Source organism: Coptis chinensis, chromosome 9 (genome assembly GCF_015680905.1).
Source record: "Coptis chinensis isolate HL-2020 chromosome 9, ASM1568090v1, whole genome shotgun sequence".
Lineage (NCBI taxonomy): Eukaryota > Viridiplantae > Streptophyta > Magnoliopsida > Ranunculales > Ranunculaceae > Coptis > Coptis chinensis.
In genome coordinates, this window is record NC_141464.1 from 22,241,779 (window position 1) to 22,265,250 (window position 23,472).

Genomic DNA, 23,472 nt, shown 5'->3' on the forward strand with positions numbered 1-23,472 from the left:
TATGAGATAGTTCTAGTCACATCACCTGTGGCCATTACACCTTCACAATCGGATCGTTCCGAAGCTTATATGCAGGCTAACCAACAGATTTTACAATCTATTAATCATTCTAACCAACAACTTTTACAATCTATTAATCAGTCCATCCAATATTTAGCCCAAGAGAAAATCCAACCCAAAGGTATGTTTCCAGGTCAAGCCATACCTAATCCTAAAATGCCAAACACAACCTTTGCAATAACCGATACTCCTAGTAATGAACATTTAAACGTAGGTGAGTTAAATGCCATCACCACTCTCCGTTCTGGCAGGGTGGTGGATAACGCCGTAACTATGCCTGTTGTTACCCCACCAGTGGTCATTGCCCCTAATACTTTACTAGATATCGATGTAGTAACTGATGATCCGACTCCTGTAGAGGTACCTGATAAGTGCTCAAAAAGTGTATTTTAACCCTCGATTATATCTCTTGTTTAGCCATCTTAGTAGACTAATAGTACTTGTAAGTCATGTTTTATGATTTTATAGGTGAAAAAGAGAGTTTTGTAGAATATTAGAGAAAAAGGGGTAAAATGGAGCAATTCAGATTATTAAGGATCACATGCGAGCTCGTGGACAATCATGGAGAAGACCAAGGAATTGAAGCTATTAAATATGTGACTTGAACCTATTTTAAAGCCTATTTGGAAGCTCAAAGCAAAAGGATTCGTTGCTTGGACCAAAGCCTGCAAAAGAGGAAAGAATGATGGAGCAAAAGAGGAAAAATAGACTCTCGCGTCTGAGATGTAAGGATCGTGCGTCCAGACGCATGAACCGACACTGTAGCCACTTCTTTCACTGTTTTGGAAATGAAGTTAGACTCTGAAAGAAGTTGATTTGTAATAGGAAACAAACCACGGTTTGGGATGTTTCTAGAACTCATTGTAACCCCTATAAATAGAGGACCTAAGTGCCTCATGAAACTTGCCAATTCACTTACATTCTTGTCTCCATAACTTGAGGCAGAGAAGGATTAATAATAAAAGATTCGGTTTTAACTAGTCGAGTCTTAATAAATTAGTCTTTCTAATTTTATGTTCTTCGATTCTTCTTTTTCTCGTTTTTCATGTTATTCCTTCTTTATGGAATGTTAATCTTCTCCTTCAAGGGAGAAGATGAAGCCGGTGCTTAGGGTTCGTTAATTCTTCTGGTTCATGGTATTCTCCAATCGGGTTAGTTATTTATAGTTATTAGTTCCATTGCCCAGACCAGGGGATGGAAGTATATATTAAGGTTTTGATTTATTACAATCGAATATCATGCTAGTTTAGGGTTTTATTTATTGCAATTGAATAGTTGATAGTGACATGCTTTTATTTATTGCAATTAAATAAAATACTATAATAGGGTTTTATTTATTGTAATTGAATATTATACTATTATTCTCTACTTTTCTTCTAGTTGTGTAGTGTTTTAGAGTAAGGGAAATATTCCTTGTGTTTGCCTTAGATGGTGATTTATTGAATAGCTGCCCAAGCTTATATAAAAGGAAAGAATATATTAATAGCATAAACATAGGAACAACCTTAAGTAGAGTTATTTGTTAACAATGTTTTATCCAAGAGAGCATCGGCACTCGCTCGATTGCCTAACTGTAGTATACTTGTGAGAACAATGATAAGAGCCCAAAACTGTAGTTTTAACCCCTTAACCATCATACTTTTAGACCAATTATGAGAGTAATAATTAAGAGTTAGTACTGATTACGTGTTTTTATGCATTTCAGGCTTCAAAGTCCATTATGTGCAGAAATGTGCCACTTTAGCGAGATAAAGGAGCAAAGGTCGGTTGCTAAGGAGTTCTGTGATTAAAGGCTAAGATTCAACAAGACAAAGCCTTTCTAAAGCCTGGTCAAAAGCTGAAAAGTCGACGCGGACAGAAATAGCACACAAAGTCAACAGAATTTCCAAAGGCCGTATCTTTGGACTCAGACCTCGGAATTGGGCCTACCTTATGTCAAAACGACCGGCTCGGAAAGAGTTTTCCAATGGTCTAAGCCTTGACCCAATCAGAGGAGCAGAAGTGGACGAAAAGTCTGTTGAAGTCAACTGCAGCTGAAGAGGCCTTTTTGGACTGAAATAATTGGGTTTTGGGCCTGATTCTCTGACCCAAAACATGGCTCCAAGACGATGCACGATTTTTGGATCTAAAAGTATAAAAACAAGATCTTGACTCTTTGTTAATGGTAGCTAGTTAGACCTAAAACAATAGATAATTATAGATCTAGTTTTTATTTAATTAAATTAAGTTTAGTTTATATTCAATTCTTGTTTTAGATTAAACTCTTAGAATCATTGTTCTTAATTAGTTTGATAAATAAAATAGCTATTTGTCAATTTCGATTCTTGTCATTTACAATTGTTAGATCCAATTTCATTTATTACTTGTTATTCAATTCTTAGTTATTAATTAGAATTTAAGTATTGTTTAATTTAGATTAGTAAAATTCAATTCTTTATATTATGTTTAGTTTTAATTTAATCGAAATGATTACGTAATGATTCTCGGCTAAACCTCAATTAGAATGGAGCCTTGATGAAGGCTTGATTCGATTATCGTAGAATCGTCGTAATTTCCTTTCCACTCTAGAAACGATTAGTTCACCATGAGAATGGGTGTAATTGTTCACATGCTAGTTATGAATTGGTAGAAATGCCATGTGTAATTAGGGATTAGGAGTAACTGCATTGTTTCATGGGCGCTCAATTCGGATAACAACGATTAAATGGATTAGTAGGATTTAGTCGAGTTAAGGTGGAATCAATCCCCCTCTAACTCATTATCATAGAATCAACGTAGCATTCTCATAGTGTTTAAATAATCAACTAGTTGCATCTTGTGGGCAGTTGCATCGTAGTCTAGTTGCCATTTCGTAAATCTCTCATTAGACTTTAGAGTTAAGTTTACTTATACGTAGAGAACACAGCATGCGGAAGGACTAGGAGTGGAACGAATTTCCTACTCCACTATATCTTATAGGATTGAGAGTAGAAACTTTGATAAATATAGGCACGTAAGATAGTTTTAGTTTACTTACGTTTTGAGTTCATCGTTCATTTCGTAGGTAAACTATCAATTTTATGTTTTATCAAATGGCGCCGCTGCCATCCTAGTTTCACTTTCGCATTGTTTTCGTAGTGTAAATACTTTTCTTAAAGTCCCATTTCACCCACCCACCCTTGTTTGATTCATACTGTGGTTTTCCAATTCAGCGTTGAAAAGTTCCGCGAAAAGTACACCGAAAGCACAATTCCCAAACAAAAGCATCTGGCGCCTCAAAAGATCAGAACAATGAGCGACCGCCCCATGTGGAGCGACCGACCATAAAATCATCAGAACTTGAAGTTACACGGAGCGCAACTGCGCCCTAAGCGAGCGCACCCGCGCCCTAAGCTAGATTTTTCCGGATTTCTACAGTTTTGATTTGAACTTTGATTTTTCAAGTTTTTCAGTGTTCTAACTTGTTATATACACTGAACACGCGTAAACAAGACGCTATTCATAAGCAAAGCAAGGACGCAATCAGGTATTCCTTTATTCCACACCTCGCATCTCCTGTTATAGGTTTATACTAGTATATCAGAATTGTTTGGAGTGTTGACGTGTTTAGCTAAATTTAGTCTTAGCCTTGTATGAGATTAAGGTTTGGCCGAACAAAAACACCGAACGTAATTACACAACAACGTCAACAAACAAGTCTATCTAGTATACCACCCACGACACCTCTAGCTACTATTTCACACACACAACCTGATATAATGCCTGAAGACGAAGAGACTCCTCTCTCTGACTTCTACAAAGCCTTGAGCGATAGCCCCAAATCTTGCATCGTTCTAGCAGACCCAATGGGGATTTCGAATCCCCCAATATTTTAATTTGTTACCCGCTTTTCATGGATTAGACCATGAAAAACCTTATCGGCACATGCATAGGATTGAACAAGTCCTAACAACATTCCACCATCCTACGGTTGGTGCGGAATAAATTAAACTAAGGGGTATTCCCTTTCACCTTAGCCGATAAAGGCGGCGTCTTGGTTAAGCGCCCAAAGCGCCTAATTCGTGGACTCGTGGGCTAAACTTGTTCAAATTGTTTATGGAACATTTTACCCACCCCTAAAGATGGATGAGATGCTTTCCAAGATTCATTTCTTTTCGACAAAATCCCCATGAATCATTTTCGAGGCTTGGAATCATTTCACCGATCTCCTTATAGAGTGTCCACATCATAACTTAGCGAAAAGACACGTTAGTTCGTGCCTTTTCAAAGGACTTCTACACCACCATAAAGAAGTCCTAGACATAATGAATGGGGGTAGTTTCTTAAGCAAAGGAGCCTCGGAGGCTTATAAATTTTTAGAGGATCAAACTAAGCGAAATAACAACTGGGGGTAGTGACGATATCCACCGCTCCGCTAGTTCATCAAATACAGTTAAGGCCGCCGGTATGTTTGAAATTAAACACGATCCCGAGCTTAAAACTCTAATCGAATCACTCACTAAAAAGGTAGAGGCCATTTCTGTTCAACAAAAGCCTATCCCCGTCATGAATGTAAATTCAAATCCATGTAGTTTCATTGATCCCCGAGCATCCCGACTTCCACCGTCCTATAGCCTATGAACATGCTTGTTCCATTAATAGTGAACCTAATGCCCCTTGGAGACAAAATCCCAACTTCGGTTGGAGAAATAACCAACCCGTCACACCTCCAGGGTACAATAATCAATATGTTAGGCCAACGCACAATTTTAACCAAGCTCCACCACCACGACAAGGGCGGTCGGGGGTAATTTTAATAATTATAACAACCAAGTGCAACCTCGACAAGGACAAGCACAAGGTCAAGGTAGTTATAATAATTATAATGCTAGTAGAGGTATCGTTCCGGTAAATAATAATTATCAAAATCCACCCATAAATAATTCATGTGAAATAGTTCCAGTCACACCACCCGTGACTACTACACCCACACAACCGGATCGTCTTGACACCTTCATACAAGTGAGCAAAAAACTTTTCCAAACCATGGCTCAATCTAACCAACAGCTTCTACAATCCGTTAGTAATTTAACCCAACAGTTGGCTCAAGATAAAGCCCAACCCAAAGGTGTGTTTTCAGGTCATGCAATACCTAATCCTAAAACAACAAACACAGCCTTTGAGGTAACCGATAATACTAGTAATAAATATGAAAATGTAGGTGAGCTAAATGCCATCACCACTCTCCGTTCTGGCAGAATGGTTGATAACAAAGTAATTATGCCTATAGTTACCCCACCAGTAGCCCCTACACCGCTATTTTACTAGATAATCGAAATAGAAACCAAGAGCCTACTACCGTAGAGGTACCAATTACAACACAACCTAAGAAACGTAGCCACGGTTAAACATCCGGTGATACCATTGCTAAATATAAACAGAAACCACCGTTTCCACAAAAATTAGCCATGTTAATTAGGGATACAAATTATGAGGAGATTAGGGGCGTTTTCAAGAATCTAACTATAAACCTTCCCTTCCTCGAAGCTATTAAAAAGCTACCACACCATGCTAAGTTTCTTAGGAGAGTTGTGTACTACTAGGCGTAAGGCCAATATACCAAAAGACGCCTTTTTTGCGAACAATTCCCAACTTTATCCAACATAATAGAATTGTTAAGTACAAGGACCCCAGTCGCCCCCCATCATGTACAATGCACATTAGGAGATTCCTATACGACGACCGCGTTATTAGACACGGGGGCTAGTGTTAACTTACTCCCGCTTTTATTTGTATAAACAAATAGGTCTAGACGAGATGCAACCCACTAAAATGACGCTTGCAATTAGCCGATCGGTCTATTAAGTATCCTAAGGGGTGTGGTCGAAAAATGTCGGTAAAAGTTCGGATTTCTACTATCCGGCTAATTTTGTAATCCTCGATCTGTAAAGTCGCTAACGACTCTGTCATCATCTTAGGGCGCCCTTTCCCGGCAACCGCCAATGCGCTCATTAATTGCCGTGAATGTTCAATATCCATGTCTTTTGGCCATCTTGCTGTTGAAGTAAATGTTTTTAAAACAAAGACACATTTACTCGATTCGTCTATGGATGGAGAGGTTAGCATGATCGAGAGCTTTGCTCGAGATTATTTCAACAACACGTTCCCTGATAATCATATGCCCAAATTTCTTTCCTTTGGAAGTTCAGACTCTAACATTTTCATCCCTACACTATTCGATACACATATTACGGATGAGGATGACATAGATGACTTTCTCAAAGATGTAGAGGACTATCATAGTAACGTGGATATAACCAATCTAGATGAGGAATTCGATGAGTTTCTTAGAGCAGGTGATGATTCACCCTATCAAGAACTACTTTGCACAACATCGACCTCGACTCTCTCCTTTCACCCTTTCAAAGGAATCTCGAAGTTTGCACTCGATCCTTTTGTTTCTCCCCGTGCTTCATAATTTTTTAAATCCACCTAGTAAACAAATACTTGTAAGGACAAACCATTTGACACCTTCATTTTCAGACTTGAGATAGTCCCTACCTACACCATGAATGAGTTTTGTGCTAAACCCACATCCTCATTGTTTACATGCTTTCCTTCTACAACTTATCCATATCCACCATATTCTCCACAACCATTCACTTTTCCACACTTATTCACTAGAACACCCTCTCGTTCAAAAATGAAAAAGAAGGTGCATGCTAGGTTACGTTATAGGGTTATCCAACTTCGCTTTCATTTCACTAGGTTGCGTCCTAGGAAATCTTGGTGCTTGATTGTGTTTGGATATGTTTTCTGTGATATTTATTTATGAAATGATCTACAACTATTTCGATTGTTGATATATGATAAACTGCATGTTCATACATATGTTTAGATAAAGTCTCGAGTATCGGACTATAAATGACTCAATTTTTTTTTTTTGCGATTAGTGCATTCCTTTCATTTCCAGATATTGGTGAATGCACCATTAAGGTAACCGGGCCCTCCCTATGGAGTGTGTGGCTGTAAGTACCGGATCCTAAGTCCACATTTAACATAATTCACGTTTTCCACTCTTGCATGTTTTCTCGGATTTTTTATTCATATTTCTCTATGGGGTGAATTATGTCTTTATTGCTTATTGTTTTTCCTTATAAAAAGAGAAAAAAAATAAATATATATATATATATATATATATATATATATATATATTAAATAATAAACATAGTAATCTAGGAAGTCTCGGATTCTGACTTTAAACGACCCACTGTTAAAAAACAAATTTTCTAAACTTTGTTGTAAAAAATTTGTTTGGGGGTGAGGTGTTCGTGTTTCCATCCTAGAATGTTTTATGTCCCATTAGAGTTGCTTAGGCCGTTTAATTGTATTTTGATCTGGGATGACATAATCTATGAATTTAGAGTTCAGTCGTTCGCATAACGTACGTCATGCACGCACTTCGAGGCATTTTCCACTATCTTATATGTCATCCATGGTCGGAATAGAGTGTTTTATGGATCATTGGATTGGAAATTCTCTCCTGATCATTTCCATATCTCATTCGCAAAAATCGGACCGGTAATGAAGTGGCAATTTTAGTTTGAAGTTTCGCGAAAAATTGAAAAATTCAAAATTTTGAATTGGCCTTCGGCCCAACCCGCGCGCACCGGCAGCGCACCCGCGCCCTTGCTTTTCCCCCAACAGTCGCGTTCATCTTTCCAAATCGCCATTAACGACCACCAAAGCTCCAAACCTAAAAAAAAAATATATAAAGAAACCAAATTAACCCACGCCAACCATCAAAAATCCAATTCAAATCTCCTCTAAAACCAAACCACCACCAAATCCACCAACTTACATCACCAAAAACCCACGAAAATTTATAAATTCAAGCTGTCGCTACCACCACCACCGCTTTGCTTCAGTCGGTCGATTCAAATTCCAACACCACATCCCATTTAAACCCCACTACATTCCAAACACTAAAATGGCTCAACAATGTCGAATTTTGCCGAGCAAGCTTTTATGGCGACCACTTCGCTACCGCTTTTACGGTGACGAAAATGATCAATAGAGACCGGAATAGCTTGTGGTACTTTCGACGCCTTTTACCACGAAGACTTAGTCCGACGGTTTTACAACACGAATGAGGTGGAGGGACTAGAATTTTGTTATGGTGGCGAAGAGGAGGAAGAAAGTAACTCTTGGGTTGTTGGTTGAGATTCTAGGCATTCCGCCTAGAATCCATCCGATGTCATGTTGCGGGGAGTCCCAATATAATGGGGTAGAGCCATTGATGAACGTGGCGATTACATCGAGGGGAACTACAATGCGATATCGCATTGTGTTCGCCAGGCATCCCTCAGAACCAACCAACCGGCCGCAATTTCGATTGGATTGGAACGTCCTGGGGAAGGAGAATGTCAGTGACATCGGCCTGAACTGCCTCCACATTTTATGGATACTCCAGGAGCAAAAGTACAAGTTCTGTATCTTGGAGTTTTTGCTTAGCATGATTAGGGGAGTAGGGAAGTCCGTTGCACCTCTCCCTGTGTTGATAACCAAGATCATGCTAAAGTTGAGAGCAGCTCCGGCGTCTGATAGGTCTTACATAACCCTACACCAAAATCCTTGCATCTATAAGGAGTGTGTCCAACGAGTTTGGAGGTTGCCTGAGGATAAGGTAGAGGACGAGGAGGATGGTGGAAATGAGAATGCCGAGGAGGATTGGGGAAATGAGAATGCCTCGGAGGATGAAGAGGACTTGACTTGTTTTGATGCGGATGCCTTAGAGAGGTGCTGGTCAGATGCAGAACGCATGGCTGTGATTCATCGTGGCATGTGTTCGCTCAACACTATTTGCGAAGACCTCCGGACTCGACAGGCAACTATCCATCATAACTTCGAGATCCGTACCCAGAGAGAGGATGAGAGGTGGGAACAGATGAGGGCCCGAGCTAGAAGCTCGGCGCCGGTTCGGCCGACATGCTTGCACGATTCCCACCTCACGGGGATTCTCCTTCCGAGGACACACCATCGAGGCACGAAGCGTCGTCGCCGAAAAGATCGAATGGTGCCGGCCTGATCGAGCTCTCGGAGCCATCTCCTCGAAGGCGTGCCCTCCGCTACCAGTACCGGAGTGGTTAGGGATAGTATCGTTTGATGTTTCTATTTTTATTTGTAGTTTCATTATTGTTATTTATTTTAATGTAAGTTTTGTTTCCGTAATTTGAATTTTGTAGTGAAATGTACTTCGAATGAAATTTTTAATATAATGCGGTTATTTTCATTGTGCGTGGTTGTTTAATATTAATCCCACCTTTCTAAATTGTTTGGGGGTGGTGTTATCTATTCCAGCATGATTTTTATATGACCCTCGTCTTAGAATTTATTGCGGAGTCAAGGTGAAAATATGGCCGTTTAGGCATATCTATGAATAAGTATCATGGTAGGATGAAATCTCGATTAAATAGGTAGATTCTATCATAAATTCAACCTAAAAGATACTAGGTTTATTTTAGAATCAAGAAAATGAATTGTTTCCGTTTTCGGGTTTGAAAATTTTGGAATTTTCGGAAACTGCCGTAAAATTTTTTTGGCAACTTCCCGATCTGTTTTAGCAACTTAAAACCTATATAAACTTCATACATTCTACACTCACAACTCACACTACACCTAACCTCCATCACTCACCTTTCACTCCCACAATTCCCACGTTTTGTCTCATTTTCCGATTTTCAAGACTCGGAGCGCCATGCTTGAGGAGCGACTCGCTACCGCACATTTTCAGAATTTTTGTTCAGAGAGCGCTTTCAAGCTTCAAGGAGAGCGACTCGCTCACGCTCAAACACTGGAATCCCAAAATCTTCGAGCGCGCGCTTCGCAGCCTAAGAGAGAGCGACTTTCAGCCGACTTCGTGGACCGTAAAAATTTCAGTTTCTCAGCGGGTTGTTTTCGGATCATTCGCAGCTATTCCAGAGCGTAATTTTGAGATGACATCTCCTACATTGATACCGAACAGTCTTTCAAGATTTGTTCCAAAGCACTACTTATGGTGCTTGGTTTCATGAGGCAATCACATACGTTGGTATCGGAACCGCCATGGTAAGACTCGATGCATCGTACTCTCCAACACTAGCATCTTATTTTTACGATAACGCATTTTCTTTGAGAGACCGGATGGAGAACAAGTGTTCTCCATCAACATTGATAATGAACCAATGGAAATTACCGTGTTCTTGCTAGCATTTGTTCTTGGACTTGCTATGCCCGCTAAAATACAAGACCCATGGTGCTATTGGGTAGATAATATGTATGTCTACACTTACGAAAGTGTTTGCATGAGTCGTATGGCGCGGCATTTTCCGTATCGAGGACCAAGGGGAATATAACGCCGCCTTTGGTAGCCCGTCCATGAACATAGGAACTGTTATGTTTTGGATCATGCTAAACATTTTAGGGAATGGCGTTTTTCTTAAGAAATGATGCCACTTGCGTTGTCTTCCTTACTTTAGCCACGGGACGATGTGTCATGACCTTCCCGAACCTTGATGTCTAGTTTAGCTCGATCCCATAGCATGGGCATAAGTACCTTCTTATGTCCGTTCTAATTTCCCGTATTATGCTATGTTTCTTTCCTATTTTTTTGTACACGCTTCACGGATTGGATTACGCCGACCTTAATCGCGACCCACCAATAGTATTATTCGATCTTTCCGCGTAATGACTTGGCAAGGGTGGAGGATACAACCTCTTCAGGTTGCACCCTACACCCCGTCGTAATCAAGTGGCTTTAATAGGTTAGCAATAATAGATGATAAATGGCGGAAGCCCGGCAAATTATCATGGCATGGCAGATCGCTAAAGGAACCTCACTTCTTTATAGAAGAAGAGGATGAGTAAAGCGGGAGATAAGGTAAGTTTTAATTCTAGTTAGTGTCTGCTTATGTCCCAAGCAATTTCATTCTTGTTAACCCCATAATGGGTAGAACTCGTATAGAGTTACGTCAGTTTTTTATTTCCTATATTAGTACGTTCTAACCTTGTTTTGCAGCTGTTCCTGAATTTCACGCGCTTCAATGGTATTTTTCCAACCCTCTTTATTTAAATGCTTTGAGGACAAAGCATGTTTCTTGTTTGGGGGAGCATAGAAACACGTGTAATTAAGGTATCTGTAAGGATATAGATAGGTATAATATGCACTTGTTTTTTAGTTAAAATTTCAAAAAAAATCAAAAATATAAATAAATAAGTTCATGTTATACACTTAGGAATAGTGGTATTGTTTTCCTTCTCTATGCTCCTAATAATTTATAAGTCTCACATAGCTTTTGCATTCAGAATAATTTTTAGAAACTTAGGTTAATATGTAGGTAATAATCTGTGTATCTATCTATAAATATATTACATGAGTATCTATGATTGTTAGCAGTAAGTTTCTGAAATCTATGCTAGAGTACTTATTCTACAAATCCTGTGAGAATATAGCCTAAAGCTTTATATGAGCGAAACATTTGAGAAATGACACAAGGGAGAAGTAAAATCCGGATAGAGAAATTACACGTCCACTTGCTTGATCACTATGCCATATCCTAAGCGAGAATTTAGGCCCTCTTTGGATCGATATAGCCAAAACTAAAACCTATGAATTATTTTCCGCTAGTCGCCCCTCTGAGCCTTTCTTTAGCCTTTCATAAACCACAAATCCTTTACCTTGTTACAAAACAAAACAAAATAAAATAAAAAAATTCAACCTACCCAATTTAGATAAGTCTGAGAATAGAATGAGGAAGAAAGAAGAAGAGAAAAACCTGTGTAAACAAAAGTTAGTTAATTGCTTCATAAAATAAAGAAAAGAAGTTTACATCCAAAGAAAAGAAAAAAAAATAAAAAAAAATAAAAACTCCAAAAATAGAATAAAAGGGAGTCAAAAGCCAAAGAAAAGAAAAAGAAAAATATGGCTAAGGATGGAAACAAAGTGTAGAAGCAAAAGTAAATAACAAGGTTTTCTCTAGTTACATAATAGGAAGACTCTATTATCTCAGACTTGTCCTTTTTGAATACCCATTTCCTTCCTTCTTAAACCATCTCCTAATCCCCCTGAACACCTAATAAAGACATCTAGCTCAATTAGGAATAAAGCTAGTGATAGTAAGTGGCAGATGTGTTTGATCGACTTCGCTTCCTTGTTGTCATTGGGATTGTAAGGTAAAGTGTGCCCACTACACAATCGGAGTAACTAAACTTGAGTAGAAAAATCGAGTGTCAGATCTTGACTATTATTGTGAGAACCTACTTAAGGACGCTTATTCCAAGTTTAAACTAACCTCGCTAGACATTTCATAGTATTACTCATTGTATATATGTTTATTGTAGATGATTGATTATTATGCATATATTAGCTTAGGGTTCGACTTGATTACTCTATATGCATTGCTAGTGAGAGGTATAGTTAATTTAGAGCATGAATAAGGAAACAATAGTTTTATTTCTTAGTCGTTGTAGTATAGATGAAGTTTGTGAGTTTCACTGGAAAACTCTCACGAGGCTATAACTCGTCTACTAGGGAATTCCTAGTGGTTTAAGGCCTTGTTGCATATGGTCAATGCAATCGCACTCAGCGAAACGAGAGTAAATAGAACTCCATTTTTGGTCACTTATTCTAATTTCTCATCTTTGCTTGAGGACAAGCAAAATGCTGTTTGGGGGTGGTTTGATAAGAGCCCAAAACTGTAATTTTAACCCCTTAACCATCATACTTTTAGACCAATTATGTGAGTAATAATTAAGAGTTAGTACTGATTACTTGTTTTTATGCATTTCAGGCTTCAAAGTCTATTATGTGCAGAAATGTGCCACTTTAGCGAGATAAAGGAGCAAAGGTCGGTTGCTAAGGAATTTTGTGATTAAAGGCTAAGATTCAAGAAGACAAAGCCTTTCTAAAGCCTGGTCAAAAGCTGAAAAGTCGACGCGGGCAGAAATAGCACACAAAGTCAGCAGAATTTCCAAAGGCCGTATCTTTGGACTCAAACCCCGGAATTGGGTCTACCTTATGTCAAAACGACTGGCTCGGAAAGAGCTTTCCAATGGTCTAAGCCTTGACCCAATCAGAGGAGCAGAAGTGGACGAAAAGTCTGTTGAAGTCAACTGCAGCTGAAGAGGCCTTTTTGGACTGAAAGAATTGGGTTTTGGGCCTGATTCTCTGACCCAAAACATGGCTCCAAGCCCATGCACGATTTTTGGATCTGAAAGTATAAAAACAAGATCTTGACTCTTTGTTAATGGTAGCTAGTTAGACCTAAAACAATAGATAATTATAGATCTAGTTTTTATTTAATTAAATTAAGTTTAGTTTATATTCAATTTTTGTTTTAGATTAAACTCTTAGAATCATTGTTCTTAATTAGTTTGATAAATAAAATAGCTATTTGTCAATTTCGTTTCTTGTCATTTACAATTGTTAGATCCAATTTCATTTATTACTTGTTATTCAATTCTTAGTTATTAATTAGAATTTAAGTATTGTTTAATTTAGATTAGTAAAATTCAATTCTTTATATTATGTTTAGTTTTAATTTAATCGAAAATGATTAAGTAATGATTCTCGGCTAAACCTCCATTAGAGGTGAGAAGCCTTGATGAAGCGCTTGATTCGATTATCGTAGAGTCGTCGTAATTTCCTTTCCACTCTAGAAACGATTAGTTCACCATGAGAATGGGTGTAATTGTTCACATGCTAGTTATGAATTGGTAGAAATGCCATATGTAATTAGGGATTAGGAGTAACTGCATTGTTCTGGGCGTTCATTCGGATAACGACGATTATCTGTCGTTAGTAGGATTTAGTCGAGTTAAGGTGGAATCAATCCCCCTCTAACTCATTATCATAGAATCAACGTAGCATTCCCATAGTATTTAAATAATCGACTAGTTGCATCTTGTGGGTAGTTGCATCGTAGTCTAGTTGCCATTTCGTAAATCTCTCATTAGACTTTAGAGTTAAGTTTACTTATACGTAGAGAACACACAAATCTTGGAAGGACTAGGAGTGGAACGAATTTCCTACTCCACTATATCTTATAGGATTGAGAGTAGAAACTTTAATAAATATAGGCACGTAAGATAGTTTTAGTTTACTTACGTTTTGAGTTCATCGTTCATTTCGTAGGTAAACTATCAATTTTATGTTTTATCAAACAACCATGAAGCAAAAGGTCACAGATCAAAGGTATTGGTGGATTCTAATCTCTTGAATTCCCTCTCTTATAAATTCTCAATAGTTTATTTAGTTTAGTTTAGTTTAGCTTTAGAATATATAATATCTATAATTATAGTTTTTAATCCTTCAAACCCCCTTTCCAGTCATGTCCTTCACATAACATACACTTAAAAGTGGAACGATATCCTACTCATCATTTACTCATTGAGAGATAATTAGGTTTTGATACACTTCTGTTTTGTTCAACGACCATCATCCATATACCATCTCTTACACACAAAAGGAGCGCTTAGTACCAGTTAAACCTTAACCCAAGAGGAAAGCGGCCAAGGTTAAACCTCCTATTGATCCATATGCTAAATATAGAGAAAACCCACCATTTCCCCAGAGACTAGCCATGTTACACAAGGATACTAACTTTGATGAGATTAGGCAAGTTTTTAAAAATCTAACGATAAACCTACCTTTTCTTGACGCTATTAAAATGTTACCACAACATGCTAAGTTTCTAAAAGAGTTGTGCACTACTAGGCAGAAGACCAATATACCAAAAGATGCATTTTTAACTGAACAGTTTCCAACTCTATCTGAACATAATAGAATCTTTAAGTACAAGGACCCTGGTCGTCCTACTGTACAATACACCTTGGGGGATACCCACATGACGACTGCGTTATTAAACATTGGGGAGAGTGTTAACTTACTCCCATATTATCTATATAAACAAATAGGTCTACATGAGATGCAACCAACTAAAATGACATTGCAATTAGCTGATCGTTCTATTAAGTATCCTAAAGGTGTGGCTGAAAACGTGCTGGTTAAGGTTCAGGATTTTTACTACCCAACAAACTTCGTTATCCTAGACACAGAAGTCGCTAACGACTCTGTTCCTATCATTTTAGGGTGTCCTTTCTTGACTACTGCCAACGCGCTCATTAACTGCCGCGATGGTTTGATGTCCATGTCCTTTGGCCATTTTTCTGTTGACGTAAATGTTTTCAAAATGATGAAATAGTTACCCGATTCATCTATATATGGGGAAGTTAGCATGATTGAGAGCTTAGCTCAAGATTATTTCAACAATACGTTTCCAGAAAATCAGATACACTAATTCCTTTCTTTCGGTAGTTCCGACTTCGACGATGACTCCTACTTAGAGGAAGTCATCGCCCTTTTCGAGTCTACCCCTACCTTAGATCTTTATGTCACTCCTTCTTCCAAGTTTGAAGACCTCTTACTTAAACAGGTCATCACTACTCAAGCCGAGGACCCTTTGGAATCCTTTTTACCTATTCCTCCCACCCTTGTGCTTAAGCCTCTTCCTGCTGAATTGAAATATATCCAGCTTTATCCGGATGGTAGTCATTCGGTGATCATATCTTCTCAGTTATCTGCTGATGAAGAGGCACGTTTGATTAGGGTGATTAAGGAACATCGTTCTGCGATCGGTTGGTCCCTAGACGACATTAAGGGGAATTGACCCTTGTGTATGCATGCACCGCATACATTTAGAGGATAATGCGAAGACTTCACGTGAACCTCAGTTTCGCTTGAACCCTGCCATGAAAGAGGTGGTCAGGGAAGAAGTCTTACGGTTACTCGATGCGGGTATCATATATCCCATTTCCGATAGCGAAAGGGTTAGTCCTATTCACGTAGTCCCTAAGAAATTGGAGGTTACTGTTGTTCGTAATTCTGTGGGTGAATATGTTTCCACGCATGTTCCTATGAAAAGGAGGATCTGTATTGATTACAAACGCTTAAACACCATGACATGAAATGATCATTTTCCTTTATCCTTTATAGATCAGATGCTCGAACGTCTAGCTGATCATGCTTATTATTGTTTTTTAGATGGTTATTATTACTATTTTTAGATCATTATCGATCCTGATGACCAAGACAAGACTACCTTCACATGTCCTTTTGGAATATATGCTTATAAACGGATGCCTTTTGGTCTTTGTAATGCTCCTAGTACCTTCCAATAGTGTATGCTTCATATATTTAGTGACATGGTGGAGCGCTTTATGAACGTTTTCATGGATGCTTTTTCTATCTATGGAGACTCTTTTAGTGAATGGCTGTCTAACCTTCCCCAGGTGTTGACACGATATGAGAAGAAAAATCTGGTTTTAAATTGGGAGAAGTGTCATTTTATGGTGAAGAAAGAGATAGTGCTAGGTCATATTATGGTTGAGGAAGTGTTATTGGCGGTGAAAAGAAATTGCCAAGTTTATTATTTGAACTTTGTTATTATGGTTTTGGTTGAGTATTTGAGTAGATTGTTGGTTGTTGTGGGGGTGTGTGAGGGATGTCGAGTGGGGCTGTGTGAAGCCGTCGGACGGTGGTGAATGGAGGTCGAGATCTTGGAGACTGATTTCAAGTTTTATTAATTAGAGTTTTGCCTTAATTAAAGTGGTAGGGGTTTTGATTTGGAGTAATTTCGGTTAGGTTTGGAGTGGTGGCGGACGAGTGGTGTCTAGTGGTGGAAAAGAGCTGCTCACCAGGTGAGGAAGGCGACCTGTTGGACCTTGGTTGGGCTTGGGATCTGGGCCAAAGTCTTTAGCTTTTGTTCTTTGGGCTGGACTAAGTTAGTTAGTTGTTTTGGGCCAGTTCAGTTTAAGTTCTTCGGGCTAGTTTCTTTTATTTCTTTGGGCCGGTTTTCTAATTTTCACTACACCATTTGGGCTAATTTGCAACTAATGAGGTTTTTCATTAGTAACACATATGCATCTGTTAGGTAATGTTTTGGTAATTTAAAACATTTATAATCCGTGAGCGGAGCGAACATTTTGGGAGAAGGGGGGTTATGCAGACAAAAACCAATTTAGTTGGTTTCTGTCTTTCTGTCCTCATCTCTTCCTTTTTGTTTTTTTCTCTTCGTCTCTCTCACTCTCTCTTTTCCACTCCCTCTCGAGACACTCTAAATCTCCACTCTTCCTTCTCTATCTCCACTCCTCCATCTTTCTCTCCCACTCCGTTCACCCCCACTGCTTAGCAGTATACTAGTCCGTTAGCAATACATGTATCCGTTGGTAATATACATGTATTGCGCAGTATACTACTCTCGAGACATTTTTTGTATATTTTGTCAAATTTCAGTATACGTTAGAGGAGTTGGGGAAGAATTACGTTGAAAAAGAAAAAGGAAACTCACGCTAAAAAGAAATAACGAAAACTTGAGCAGGAGTATTTTCTGCTAATCTAAACCTGATGCCCTAAAGAAAGAAAAACCAATGGAGCGGTGTTGTCGGCTAAGGTTTCGATTTATCACTTCGTAAGTCGTCCTCCCTCTTGTTCTTTCCCCTTCTTGTGCTTCTTCTCTTCCTCCTCCCCCTTTAAATTATTGTTCAAAATTGATTCTGGGTTTCTAAAGTTAAAATTGATCTATGTTCTAGGGTATCAATACATTGCTTCTGCCACCAAGTGTTCGCTCTACTCAATTGCATCAATTTTAATTTTTTAAAATTGGTTGTTGTTCATTGGTTTGGTCCAACTTTGGATTATCAGATAAAAGATGCATCTTTTATACAAAAGAAGCTTGCTTGATAGTTATTAGTTATTTGATTCGAAAAAAATTAGGTTTTTTGTTAGATCTATTTACTCTATGTGTTGTGATTTGATTTTCTAAGTGTTGTTATTACTGTTAGTATTGGATTTCATTTTACTACAAATATAAAATTGGTTGTGGTATGGTTGGTCTCTGCTTCCTTGGAGCCTCCGGTTGTTGTTTTTGTGTGTGTGCGCGCCCGCCTTTCTTGTAACTGTCACTCTTTTCATTGATGCAACTCGTTATTGTACTTGGATATTTGTCTGGCAGAGTATTTTCAGAATAAGTTGGTGGAGACTATACAATTTTTGGAAGTTTTAAATCTGAAAGACAGTGTTAACAAGGATGCCTTTTTCTGTAAGCTTCCGAATTTGGCTGAGCAGCTACCTCGCCAAATTGTGCTTAAAAAGGTATCCATTTGCATGGGTTCTAAAGTGTATTTTTTTGGTTGGTCTATTAATGAACAAATTAAATTTTCTTTTAATCATCTGGAATTTGCAGCTACTTCCTTTACTAGCTTCTTCTTTGGAATTCGGCTCAGCTGCAGCTACTGCTTTGACTGCCTTATTGAAAATGGGTTCGTGGTTTTCTACTGAAGAATATAGTGTTAAGGTGATTATCTTGTAATGTTTCTTCTATACTACCATATATCAGCTTATAACTTAGTTTTTATGCTCTAGTGCAAGTTGATATCCCACTTGATTCGGCAAAGGTAGGGAAATCAAAGTTTATGTCCATATATGGTGTCCTTGCATAGATTGATATTGTAAATCAGTTTCTCAAATGATCTTTTCTCCAAGTTTTAGGATATAAAGAAGAAGGAGAAGGAACTTCCAGCTAAGGAAGATGAATTGAGAAAGAGAGAACAGGTGCTTAATTGTATTTTAGACGATTCCCTCAGTAACTAATTTCAATCACATGGGCACAGATTGCTTATACCATTCATACACTTGTCAATCTATTTACTCTAATAGATTGCTTATTTTTTATCATGCATGGAAAGTGCGCAAGTTATATTTCTTTTGTGTTAGGTATACTCATTAAATTTTATTTCCCCTTTAAACTGAATTTACTTACTTCCTGAGTTCTAGTAATTTCTTGATAACCGTTGCCATCAGAGTTTTGCTATGTTAAACATTATTAAACATAATACCTTAACCAATTTGAATGTGCCCCACATGTAACAAAAAACTTAGGATACAACATGTTCTCTGAAGCTGCAAAACGCTGTTCAAAATGATGGGTTTTTTTGGTAATAAAATCCTGATGGACAAAATTAGTATCAATCTAGCTGATGCAAAAGAAATACATGCTTGCCAATAATCAATGTCAGTGATTTCGAGAACGAATTGATGAGTTTTTTTTTTTAATCACTAGAATATGGAGATTTCGATCTTGGATGATACAAGGAGTGAGCTTTCTTTTGGCCTTGATCCTACAGTAAGCCCGCGGATATTGTTATGTGGTCCTTCAGGTACCAGTACCATTTGCAGCTTATGTGGACATTTTGCTTTATTTATTAATTTATTCGGCATGTAGTGACAATATATCTCGTTTTGTTTTGTTGATCGTGTGTAGATTCTGAAATATATCAAGAGACACTAACTAAAGCTTTAGCCAAATATTTTGGAGCTAGGTTACTTATAGTTGATTCTCTACTGTTGCCTGGAGTAAGCTTCATTGACTTATCAATCCTATCTATATAATTTCTGGTCACCAATTAAATTCGTGTCTAGCGTTCGTACTATTGGAACCTTGCTCGAAATGTGTCAAATGCTGTTCTGACAGTAGTCACAGTACTAGACTACTAGTTAGGGCTTCTGCTACGGGAATGTGAACTGCAAAATTTAACTTCTTTCCTATTGAAATGATGCTTTACGGAGTTATTAGAACTTTGACTAACATATTGTATTTTTTTGTGTTTTGTTATTACTTGTTAATATTATTGTTATGACTGTAATTATAATTACTATCTGTATAAGTGGCAACTCATATTATTGTTGTCATTGTTGCTTTTGTTATAACTACTATTTTATTATTATAATTCTTTTTGTTGTCATTGTTATTATAATATTGATATTATCATTTGTTTTTGTTTGTTGTTTTCCCCTTCAAGGTAAAATTATATCCATTTTAACCCCTAAAGACTTATACCCTTCTTCCCAGGTGAAGGTGGGAGTTGAAACCAAGACCTTTAGGGTTGACTTACTGATGGACAAAGTGACCAAAATACTGCCAATACGTATGAGAATCGGAGGTTGACTGAATGGTAATTATGCTTATTGTTTGTTAAAAAATCTAAAGCATGGACAACGAAGGTCGTTTTTGGCATATGATTTAAGGTATCAGGTTACTTAGGGTACCAAATAGAAAAAAACAAAACCATTTTATTCAAGGTCATCTGGTACTGGCCTGGGGAATGAGTAGAGCATGTGACAACTTTAGTAGGTTTCATGAGGCAGGACTTCTTTCTGCAAATGCTACACTAAATGAAAGTAATGGTGTGAAAGGCAATTCCTGCTGTTGTTGTACTTGGGGAGGACTGAAATTGCAATCTTCTTTAGGTGGGCAACTCAGAGTGTATGGTGCTTAAGATTTTAGTGTCTTGCTAAGATCTTAAGGTTGATGTATTCTCCTTGGTTATATTAATAAATACGTTTTCTATAAAAAAGAGAAAAGGTTAAGTAGGTTGTCATTAGTCCCATCAGTCACAAAACTGCTATATCTTTGTGTTTATTTATTTTGAAATGTACATAATAGACCAAAATATGCAATGGAGGGAGCTGTATTAGTAGGCCATTAGCTGACCAAATTAACCTATGGTTTTGTGATTAAATGCAAAAGCATCAATTAATTGCAAAAACAAATTTATTGTCATTTTCTCGCCAATTAATGACTTTGGTCATATGTATATGTTTAGGGGGGGGGGTGGTTTGTGCATGCGTACATGACCGCAGATAGCATGATCATCAAAAGAAATTCCATTGTTCTAACAAGAAGCCTAGGCAATGCCTAGCCAACTCGCCTAGGCCTAAGATGGCTCAAAAAATGGTGGGACAATTTTTCAGGCTAGGCGGATTATTCTGCTTCTAGGCGGACTAATTGGCGTCTAGGCAGTCTTGTAGTGCTCAACTGTTGGTTCTTTTTTCGTAAAAAGTCGACTTGTCCAAAATTAAGTGCCCAAGAATGCTTAAGATTTGAATGCGGGTTTAAAAGACTAAAGCCCGGCAAGAATTAAAAGAAAAAAGTCCACTACAAGGGGTCATAAGCGCAAAACAGAGTGTGTTCAGTCTTCTCTGGGTCTCTCTGTTCAACTCAAGCAGCCTACTTGCCATTTCTTCAACTGTTATGCCTTCTTTTAAAGAAGTATTTATGTTTGTGTTTACTGTATAAATTATGGTAAATGTGTAGTTTGCTCCTTCATTAGTATTTTTTATAAGCATGTGAAGTTTGGTTTCTCCATTTCTTGTAGTGTTGGTGTATGTCACTACATGTAATATGTATATTAGCAACAACTAGCCGCCTAGCCCGTCTAGAAGGTCTAGGCGCTCAACCACTGCCCAACGTTTTAAACAGTGAGAAATTCAGACGGCCTTAGAATAAGATGATCAAACTGATCCTAACTCAGTTTACGTGAAGTCAAAATTAGTATGATTCTTTTTGGTAATCTAATTCACCGCTATTTCTTATTGCTTAATTTAGTTTATATATAAGAGTGAAGACGACTGAGAAGCTCGTTTCTCTCTCTCTCTACCATACGCCTCACTGAAGGTTTGCAGTTTTCTGAGTTCTGACTCTCCTACTGCTCCTCAATGTGTCGAATGATATCATGTTTTTGATGCTACATGCCATTTTAGCCTTAAGAAAGACATTAACATCTTGAACCATATTAAATAACATTAAGTATTCGTTCTTTGTTTCGTGTTGAGATTTTGATGCATGACAATGATTTAGGAGTTCCTTACAAAAGATTCTGTGTCAAGCAAAGAAGATTTAAACTTAGAAAAGTCTAGATCATTTTCCAAGCAACGATTTGCATCACAGCAAAAGAAGCAAGCCTCAAGTGTTGAAGCTGATATAGTTGGCTCATCTACGCTTAATCCACAAGGTCTGCCCAAGCAAGAAGCCTCAACTGCATCATCCAATAATCACACACCCAAAACAGGTATACTGTTTAGACTTTTGTATATTTTTGAGTGTTTTATAATTTTGTATGTTCTTGCATTGTACATTTCCTGAGCTGCTTAAGCTTCTTTGAAATTCACAGGTGACCGAGTAAAATATATGGGTAATATACACCCATGTGGGTTCCCTCCTCTTCAGCCTACTTCAAGGTATCTATTGTTCTCCAATCTCCAATCTAATGTTCTCTTTTTGTGAGTACCAAAACGGGAAAATGGTTGCTGAAGTGTTTAACACAGTATTTTTAGTGGAACGTAGGTTGTATTTGATTGTCACATATAGCTTAGCACCCAGCCTCCTTGCACTTATTTTTAATTGGGTGCACTTGTGTTGTAAATTTGAATGTGCCCCACATGTAACATAAAACTTAGGATACAACATGTTCTCTGAAGCTGCAAAACGCTGTTCAAAATGATGGGTTTTTTTGGTAATAAAATCCTAATGGACAAAATTAGTATCAATCTAGCTGATGCAAAAAAAATACATGCTTGCCAATAAACAATGTCAGTGATTTCGAGAACGAATCGATGAGTTAATTTGTTTTTAATCACTAGAATATGGAGATTTCGATCTTGGATGATTCGAGGAGTGATCTTTTGGATGATACGAGGAGTGAGCTTTCTTTTGGCCTTGTTGTGATCCCCCTGTTTCTAGTAATTTCTTGATCCCCCTTTAAACTATTATTGTTCCGTTCAATTCTTTTTTAAAGGGGTTGCTTCTTCTTTCCTTTATTTACTGTGCAGCTAACAAGTCACCAGCAATCAGTAGGCATCTACATTCCAACTCAAAGTCTAATAAGTTTGCCACTTGAGAAAAGACGTAGTAATATTCGGTAAGATTTATTTATTACTATTTCAAATTTAAACATTGACCATATCAACCACTTTATTTTTATGTTGTTATATTTTGTTATGCAGAGGAAACTACAGAGCTCTTATTTCCATCTTGGAATGCTTGATTTGATGCAGATAAGACACTACACTCAACTTCCTGGATCTTCAATATTGATTAAACGTATATATATTATGGTCACATTTTTCCTCGGTTATTAGAAGATAAAGGATTGATGCAATAAATGGTTTTCCTGTTAGTATAAATTAATTACATACTATGATATCTTTTTTTGGATATTTGGACGTGTTGGAAGACCGCAGTTTGACCAAAGTGGTGAAGGCATCATCATAACATCTCATGACAAGTTGGTCTACTATTTGCGAGTGGTGAAGGCATCACCGCAGTTCAATTCCTAATATTTTGTATGTTTTAGAGTTATTAGGACAATGTGAGAGATCAAAGGGTTTTGTTTTAGAGTTATTAGGACTAATTCTATCTATGTATTTTGTTTACAAAATACTTAATAAGTTTAGCGATTGTTATTATATTTTTGGTTATTATCTCATCGTTGAATAAAATATAATCAAAGTTAAGATTTGCGACTTATGAATGGATTATGTAGAGTATGTTTGGTTTGTGCTTTCTTTCTTACTATTGTATC

General features: G+C 37.7%; 1 protein-coding gene across 1 annotated transcript; it reads left to right on the forward strand.

The window, feature by feature from the left end:
- Window positions 1–333: 333 nt before the first annotated feature.
- LOC147475212 (uncharacterized) lies at window positions 334–23,415 on the forward strand. Its single transcript, XM_086585322.1, has 10 exons — window positions 334–420; window positions 17,896–17,968; window positions 18,066–18,205; window positions 18,297–18,407; window positions 18,602–18,664; window positions 21,750–21,960; window positions 22,063–22,129; window positions 22,532–22,589; window positions 22,721–22,809; window positions 22,895–23,415. Exons 1-10 carry the CDS (start codon window positions 334–336, stop codon window positions 22,938–22,940), a joined length of 945 nt encoding a protein of 314 aa, XP_086441448.1. The 3' UTR covers window positions 22,941–23,415.
- The last annotated feature ends 57 nt before the right edge of the window (window positions 23,416–23,472 follow it).